Source organism: Pteropus vampyrus, unplaced genomic scaffold, assembly GCF_000151845.1.
Source record: "Pteropus vampyrus isolate Shadow unplaced genomic scaffold, Pvam_2.0 Scaffold455, whole genome shotgun sequence".
Classification (NCBI taxonomy): domain Eukaryota; kingdom Metazoa; phylum Chordata; class Mammalia; order Chiroptera; family Pteropodidae; genus Pteropus; species Pteropus vampyrus.
The window spans coordinates 441,998-451,104 of record NW_011889236.1 but is presented as its reverse complement, the minus strand read 5'-3'; the positions used below and the strand labels follow the sequence as shown (position 1 = coordinate 451,104).

General features: G+C 42.7%; 1 protein-coding gene across 1 annotated transcript in view; it reads right to left on the bottom strand.

Annotated features, from left to right (window-relative positions):
- LOC105306715 (receptor-type tyrosine-protein phosphatase T-like) overlaps window positions 1–9,107 on the bottom strand; it is a gene marked incomplete at its 3' end in the record, with an annotated part of 597,375 nt that overhangs the window by 398,260 nt on the left and 190,008 nt on the right. Inside the window, exon 8 of the mRNA XM_011381898.1 lies at window positions 4,094–4,387. Within this exon, the coding sequence (XP_011380200.1) occupies window positions 4,094–4,387 (294 nt within the window). The remainder of the gene's footprint in view (window positions 1–4,093; window positions 4,388–9,107) is intronic.

The following is a 9,107-nucleotide window of genomic DNA, read 5'->3' as shown; positions in this document are numbered from 1 at the left end:
AAGAGGTAATTGACTGGTCTCTCTTGAGCTCCAGATTTACATATGCCATCACCTGCCATGTGTCTTCGCCTCACACACAGCATATCCAAAACTAAACTCACTTCCTTGCCCCTAAACCATCATTTGTATTTTCCAGCTCAGAAAATGGCTCCATCATTCATCCCTCAGTCATCTCAACCAGAACAAAGCTTGGGAATGTCATCTTTGGCTCTCTTCTCTCATCCCCACATTCCAGGGTTCCTAGCTGACGGTCTGTCCAGATTCTGGCCAAACTGGCTAAGTCTTATTCTGAACCTCAGACTGTTGGGGCTGGGATGCTTTATGTAGCCAAACTCTTATTGACAATCTCTACCCTGCTTCCAAAGCCATGGTGGTGAATGACCTGTCAGACTTGGCAGAACATAACACAGCTCCACCCACTCTTGCTGAATTAGCCCTCTGGCATCTTCCTGAGCTATACCTGAGCTTGTAGCACCCTGCCATGAGCCTCTGCCTACTTCTAGCATGTCCTTACTAGGCCAGCCTCTGCCACCAGTGCCTAGCACAGTGTTTGGCACAGGGAAGGGATTCAGTTGATGTTCAATGAAAAGGACTATCACCGTAGTGCATGGCAGCCATTCATTCTCAGCTGGTCTCCATAGTTACCAGCCTCCCTATCACCTAATCCCACCCTCAAGCGGACATGTGCAGAGGAAGTCACATTACCATGTACTGGGGAGTTCCTTAGGCCAAGAGACTAAGCTCTAAGCACTTAATTGATTTATGGCATTGGTCTGATGATTTTGAACCTTAGGTTTCTTCCCATTTACCTCTCAGAGCCGCTTCAAGGATCAAGCAATATAATGGACATGCCACCAAAGTGGCATGATGGTGTGTCACGGTAATATCAGTGGTTCTTAAATGTGGCTATGCACCAGCATCACTCAGAGGGCTCCTTATATCAAAGATTTCTGGGCCCTGCTCCCAGAATTTCTGAATCATTAAGTCGGGGAGACACCTGAGAATCTGCATTTCTAACAAGTGTTCAGGGGATGCTGACACTGCTGTTGTCAGAGATCCCACTGTGGGAACCACTATTTTAGATCATTCTAAGAACGTTATTCTTTCCATACCAAACCTTGTTTTTCTCCATGAAGTATGCTATTTCAATACTCGACTTTATGTTTTATCCTTTTTGCTGTTTTGTTGGAATCTTAACCCAGCCTGTAAATACCTCTGGGCAGGAATTATACTTTCCACACTCCAAATTTTCTTATTTTCTGTTTTATAAAATAACGAGTACATTTTCAGCGCAAATAATAATAGAATAGGGAAAGGAGAGGGGACTCAGACTACCAATCCCCCAAAACAGCATCCACAAATGAATAGCAACCTTGAAAATCTCTGAGAAATTAATTATGAGGGGAAAAAAACTCTACCATCAGTGGCGATGTGAGAAAGAAGATTATCTTCTTGATGACACATTTTGTAAAATGTGAGTTATTGAAGATTCTAGTCATAACTTATTTAAACACCAACATTTTTAAAATATAAAGCCACAAGCATCATTTCAACGCATAATTTTTATAGTGATACTCAGACAATTGTGTTTTCAATATGTAAAATCCATTACATGGTCGTGGCAACAATTTTCAATAGATTGTAAATTTTTATTGAGATGATCATCTTGCGATTGAATTTCACAATGTATTATATGATCATCAGCAATAAGTCCATGGGGGCTGCTACAGTACTTTGAAAATCATTTATAAAGATCAAAAACCCTGGAAACCCTCAGATTTACCCTGTGGAAAGAGAAAAGTCTTATCATCAGGATCAAATCAATTATTTTTATGGATGGATATTGAATTGCAAAGCTGAGATAAGGTATTACCTGATTTAATAACATATCCTTATGTCCTTTTAAAGTAGTAAGTTTCACAGTCAGGTTTCAACGAGGAATTTTACTAAAGGCCCATTTTTGAAAATAATCAAGAGAACGGCAACTCCATTCATCATAGTGGTTCGATAACTTTCAAAGGAATATTCCCAAGCAACAGAAATACTAACCTTGGGTTATATACTACCAAGATACACTACGGAGATACTTTAGAATGGTTACAGTCAATCCCGCTATAACGCTTGTCTTGACGACATGAATGTGTTCCATCGTGACTGACATATCAGGGAATGATTTGAGCATAACACAAATTTCACATTTGCCGGGTGTGATTTTGTACACAGAAACACGAATGAAGGAGAAAACTGCACCCAGCTGAATTGAGCCACGTAAGAACATACAGAGCACACCCTCCTCGAATATCTACCTGCTCCCTCAATTCACCAGGCATGTTATGAGCTATGTCCATCCACACCTTGTGTCATAACTTTCCACCACCCTCACACGGCCCTCCTCTGCCACTTCACCGTAGCTTAGCAACCTTTCCGACGCCCATCTCCACAAGCAAATCGCAGGGCTTTTCATGGTAACACACTATATGTACTGCGGTATTTATTCATATCCTGGCCATTAACGTGTGTAAAATCGTGCCACCATTTTTACTAGGTTCTTCTCGTGTTTTTAGGTGTCACTGATGAAGTATGAGTATTATACCCCATAAGCCCAGTGTTTTGTTTTGTTTTGTTTTGGTTTTTTTTGCATAACTTTGCATAGTGCAGTGATGTTTAGGGACATATATGTCACATTATAACTGAACTGACTGTATTTTACTTTGTTTTTTGTTCCATAGTAGTCGCTGTGCTGATGGGTCCTCTCCCCACCCAGAAGCCGTCAGTGACTCCTTTTCCCTTGGAAGCCAGTGTCCCATGCTGCTGCTCTCCTGAGACCCCACTGAAACACTTCCAGCTCAAGGCAGCATGCAGACGGTGCATACCTCTCTATTTATTCACCACGGCGTGACCAATGACCAAGGGCATTTGGGTCAGGTGCAAATTCGGACTGTGCCACTGACCAGTTCTATGACTTTTGGACAAAAAGTTTAAAGATATCAAGTCTCCATTCATGGGTATATGAGATAAAAATACTTACATCGAACGGTTACTCAGAGCGGAAAAATAAGATAATATAAATAATGTGATTTGCAAAAAGAAAATGAACACCAGGTTCTTTAAATTTCTTGAGCTGCATTCAGAGCTGGAACATCTCAGGGATACAGTTAGAGATACAAACTCAGCCAATATCCCTGTTAGAAACACCACAGAATCCTGGAGACCTCAGGAACATGGTTGGATCCAAACAGCCCTCCCAGACACAGTCCCAGCCAGCAAACTCATAAGCAGTATGTGGAAACCTCGGAGAAACAGTCAAAGCTAGGAGCCCACAGAGAACACTGAGCCAGGAGCTTGCAGGGATACAGAATCCCGAGGACACTTGGAGGGACAAGCCCAACCCAGACTCATAGGTAGGAGCCAGGAGCTCCCAAGAGATACAGAGCTGGGAGGCTCTTTGCACCTCAGCAGTTCCAGAATCCACTGAGAGATACTTTCAGAGCCAGGAGCCCCTCTAAGGGAGAATCAGAACCAAGAACCCTCAGGGAATATGTCAAAACAACTCATTAGGGTTACAGGCCCAGCGTAGGGACATAGCTAGAATCAGAAACACCTTAGGTATACAACAGGAGACAGAAGCACTCAGAGAGGAAGTTCAGTTGAGACCTCTAGGAGACACAGTCAGGGCCAGGAGACCCCAGAAAAACAGGGTCAGGAGCCATACGTGGCCCCAACGGCCAGAGACACAAAGCCAATAGCAGTCAGAGACACTATCAACATTGGGAAGCCTCAGACAAACAAATGGCATGGGAGCCCTTGGAGAGAGAAAACCCGGATCCCACCAGAAACACTGTCAGAACTGGGAACCTCTGCCCAACACAGAACTTCGAGCAGTTCTTAGAACCACAGTTAGAGCCACAAGGTCTGCAGAGATGCCACCAGAGGCAGGAAGTCCTCTAAGGCGAGATCAAAACCCTGACCATTTCTCTCCACAACAGGACATACACTCACATCAAAGGAGTTTAGGAATGATTGTCACAGAAAGCCAAGGGGAGGATCACTCACAGCAACCACCCAGCATCTCGAAATGGAAGGAGGTTCTTACCTGCACACTTGGTCCTAGTGGTGAGCGGAGGCCCTGGTGGTCCTGTGCCTCCCTCTCCCGGTCTCGTGAGTAGAACCCGTATCTCATATTCCACATCGGGGTCCAGATGCCACAGTTTATAGTTGGGAGAGTCGACTATGTGGGTCTCGGCCCAGGTGCCTGTGGTCGTGCGATACTCCACCTCCTTCAGGATGATGGGACCATCCCCAATGATGGAGTTGGCATTTGGCTTGATCCACAGGTACGTGGCCCCAACGGCCAGCAGCTCTGGGGGGGCGATGGGTGTGGGGGGCTCTGAAAGATAAACAATCAGAAAAGAATGTAGACCCAAGTGGTTTACAGAGCAGAATCTAAGCATGCGAGACAAAGGGACAGAATTCCAGACAGAGCCATAAAAAATAGCCCAAATCCCCTTTTTAACCCGATTCATGGCCTACTGTAATTTTCATGGTTTTGTATGTAAGTACCCGAATCAGTATCTCTTCAGGAACCACATCTCTTTCATCTAAACAAAGGAAAGAAGGCGATTGTGCATAAATCGTTTTTCCGAACCACAGCAAAGCTGTCTGGGTTAAAATTCCACTTTCTATCCTCAGATGAGAACCTGCCTTCACTGAAGTGACTCGTTTCAAAACCCAGGGGAGCCTAAGGTTTACAAACATTTCTTTTACGGGAGCACATAGATTGTTGGTGGAAGTTCTCCTAAGTAGCAAAAGGATGATGGCACAGCAAGAAGTCAGCTTCTTCCTCCATCCTAGCAGTTCCCTCCAGCAGGGAGAGCATCACTGGCCACAGTGTCCCCAGTGGGAATCAAGGGTCAAGGCGAAAGCCACGCCGAGTTATATTTTATTTGTTACGTGTTGCCAGCCCCTCTCCCATTAAGTTCTATATCTTCGGCTAAATGGACTAGGATTTCAACAAGCATTTATGGTGGCCTCTCTCTCTGGCAAGTCTTAGTTCACTGGCAAAGCTGTAAAAAGCATTTATTTTGTACTTATTTGCCAAGAAATCTTACGTGATTTCTTTGTATAATTCTTGGGACATTGTCACCTTTATTTTGATGGCTTAAAGAAAAACTGAGAACCCAATTGACCAGGTCACCAAACCAAGATCACGGAGCAGGTAAAGCAGGATGTAAACCACAACGGCATGCCTTCCCGGACCAGCTTTCCCCTTGGAAGGCTGTTTGCCTCTTGATGCCCATTTTCTAAAAATCAAAGTGGGTGTATTTGTGATTTGTATTTGTTGCAAAAAAAAAAAATAGCAGTGGACTGAAAATAGAGAAAATGAAAAGAGAACATATGTCACCTTCCCTATCACCCAATATAACAGTCCTTTTTATTTCTCTATGTTCCATTCTAATTTCTGTCTATATATTTAAACCTTTTTCATGGGGTTCCAGTAATACTTGGGCATAATATAGATTTGTTTTTCCCTCACTTATTACATCCTAAGGGTTTTGTTTATATAGTGCATGGATTTTACCATCGTCTTTATTTTTATTTTTATTTTTTTATTTAAAAAAAATTTTTTTTTTTATTATGGTGGCATTGGTTAATGAAATCCAGTAAGTTTTAGGTGTACAATTCAACAGTAAGACATATATATATATGCATTGCATTGTGTGTTCACCACCCATAGTTAGATTTCTTTCTATTACCATATATTTTACCCCTTTTACCCCATCTAACTCCCCGCTCCCCCTTCCCCACCTACCCTCTGGTAACCGCTAGTCAGAGACTCATGGACATGGGCAATAGACCATCACTGTCTTTAATAGCTACAGAACAATCCATCAGGTAATCACACTGACTATTTTCCAATTGTTGGGCACATGAGTTGGTCCAAGTTTTCCTATAGTAAATAATGCTTCAGTGAACATCTTTGTGCAAATGACTCCAGCCCTGTTTGTCTCATCTTTTCTTAGGACCAACTGCCAGGAATGGGATTATCTGTCAAGGAGTATGAACAAGTTAATGATTTTTGGAGCAGAACTAGGAAGTGAAGGGTAGGGGAGACATTTGGTGGTGGAGTACAGTGTATGTGTTTAAGAACTTCTAGAGGACCTCTGGGCTATTCAGGTGGGTAAGGCAGGTATAAGTTTCAGTTTGGTACTCAGGTGAGAGCTACAGGATAGATAAAACTCATTTCTTTCTAATGAATTACCTAGCAACAAAATTCTCCAGAAACAGAATAATTGCTATGAAACAGAGGTGGACAATATTTTCTCAGTGTGACTCGAAGGAAATCTTAAGGGACAGCATCAGATTGCCTCTATTACAGCCTGCCATTTGGTCAGAGAAGGAAATTAAGCCGATTAGTCAAGCTAGAAGCTTTTCTTTACAAAGCCTTTATTCAAGGCCTTGTTATCTCAAAGGTGTTTGCAAATTGATTCTTGGATAATTTGTTCCAGGTAGAGAAGTTAAGTTGGCAGGCAGATAATTTCTGGGCTCATCCTTTGTGCATTTTAAATATATAGACCCTTCGATCACCATTATCAACTCTCCAGAGTTCCCATCAGTCTCCAATGAGGCCCCAAGGGTAATATTTTGTAGCTCTGTGATGACTCTGCCCAATTCCTTAATATAATTATGCACAGACTGACCCTGGACAGAATTAAGAGCAGCTGACTTTAATTCTTTGGAGCTTGAGCAAGTGGCCACATTAAGCTCTCTTCCATCGACTTTCCACCATGGTTTTTGCTCTCCTGTTTCAAGCATTAGCAGTAAATTGCTGACCACCAGAAAGAAAATAAAGTATCAATCTTCCCAAATGTTTAGTCTCTTCTCAGGTATTTCTGATGGTCGGTGCAAGTATAGTCACAAACATTCTCTCGAGTATAGAAGTGTCTCCATTTCAAATGACTTACTAGTTTGCACATCCATGTGCAGAAAAGTCAATGCAGTTATCTCTCCCTCTGTCCCCTCAAGACTGTATCATGGATATATCATAGTGTTTCTCGTACCTGGCACCAAGAATCCATCGGATTATTGTTTAGCTTTTTCTTTTTTTTTAGTAATCCATCAATTATAACTGGCATTCTCTAGCAGTCACGTATACTAGTGGTTCAAAGAGAGAGAAGCTGAGATAAAACCCAGAACCTTTTTTTTTTGGTAGGGACCAACTCTTTAAAAATGCACAGAAAGGCTGTGTTTTATTTGTGTCAGCTCTCCTATCCAACTGAGATGAACTTTTCAGCCAGACAGTGCAAGAAATTGATGAGGGCATATAATCCGACCACTAGAGTCATCAGAAGGGAAACTGAGGTGCACAGAGGGCTCACGACCCGTAAAGCTAGAAGGAGGGGGGGCAGGGGCATTAGAACTCAGGGTTCAGGTAGCATTCACGCCCCGCTCTTTCTCCTCTGGCACTTGAGATATTTCAGTAATGAATTAGATGCTCTCTTCCCCCGACTAATGGACATAAGCATGTTCCCTAGAGTTTTGCACACCGTTTCAGGAATTCATAAACTCTTGTGAAGCCCATGCACGAAGCCCTGAAGAGTCTATGTTGGGAAAAGGAAGATGGACCACATGCCCATAATGGCTTACACTTCTCTGGGACCTCAAAGCCACCTTTTGTTGCAAGAGATGAAGGTTGGGTATATGATCGTGGAAGGGACTGGAACTTAATGTAGGGAAAACAGATCCAGTATTCCAGGCTCCCAGGTTTCCAAACATTTGGGTGAAAATAAACATTTTCTACAGAACAATGCCAAGTAAATGTCTAGGTTCCCATGACTGTGATCCACCCAACACATTCATAGGTTTAACATTTGGGCTAAAATATTTGAAGGATAAAGACATGTCTCTGCCTATGAAATGTTACATCCTAAGTAGACATCCTAAGTAGACATCTTCCATCTTCATAGTAGCTTAGGCTGCTATCACAAAATACCACTGACTTGGGGGCTTAAACAACAGACATTTATTTCTCACAGCTCTAGAGAATGGGAGTCCAAGATCAAACTGCCAGCCAGTCCAGTTCCTAGTGAGAATGCTCTTCTGGGTTTGCAGAATGCTACCCTCTTGCTATTTCCTTGCAGGTGGAGAGAAAGAGATCTCTGATCTCCTCTCCTTCACGTAAGGGCATTAATCCCATAATGGGGGCTCTGCACACATGACTACCTCGAAAACGAATACCACCTCCTAATACCATCACATTACAGAGTTAGAGCTTCAACATATTAATTTGGGGGAGATACAGACCTTAAGTTCTCAGCAGAGGCCATATTTTCACATCTATTTTTCTCTTTATGAAGGGCTTTGCCTAATTGCCAGGGTCTTGAGATGAACAATCTGGCAGTGAGAAACTCCCTGTGAAGGAAAGCCCATCTAGTATGTACCTTATTTTCTCATGTGCCAGAAAGAGTGCCGGTGAAATTTAGTGGTGGGAAAAAATATAGGCTGTCTGTACCCATGGACTCAGAGGATAAGGCAGCCAATTAAAGCAGCAATGACAATAAAGTGCAATGAAGGTAATGATGGGGGTGATGGAGACAGTTATAAGGCCTGTAAAGGGACCTGATCTAGTCTAGAGGTTGGGGAAAGTTCTTATAGAGAGAGCCTGAGTATTATCTGTGGGGCCAGAAATTCACATACGTCTTTGAGCAAAGAGACTGTCCTGGGAATCCCGTTGTTCTGATTTGCTTGGGAAAGTACCACACAGGGCCACATTGGAAAACAATTAAAACCATGTGCTCTGAACACTCATTCACTCACTCATTGTACAAACATTGAGTACCTATATATGTCACACTCTGTCCTAGGCACTGAGGATACAACAGTGAACGAAACAGACAGTCCTGACTGCCAGGAGCTCACGTTCTACCTTTTGTCCAAGGACTGAGAAATAGAGGTGTAAGGAGAGAAAGAAGTTAATTCAGAAGCTGTTGAAGAGAAGGAAATGAGAGGATAAGCCAAGCCCAGTTCGGTGCTTATGGATCAACCAACTGATGCACATCTATATAACAGAATACTACACAGCAAGGAAAAGGGAACAAACTACTGATATA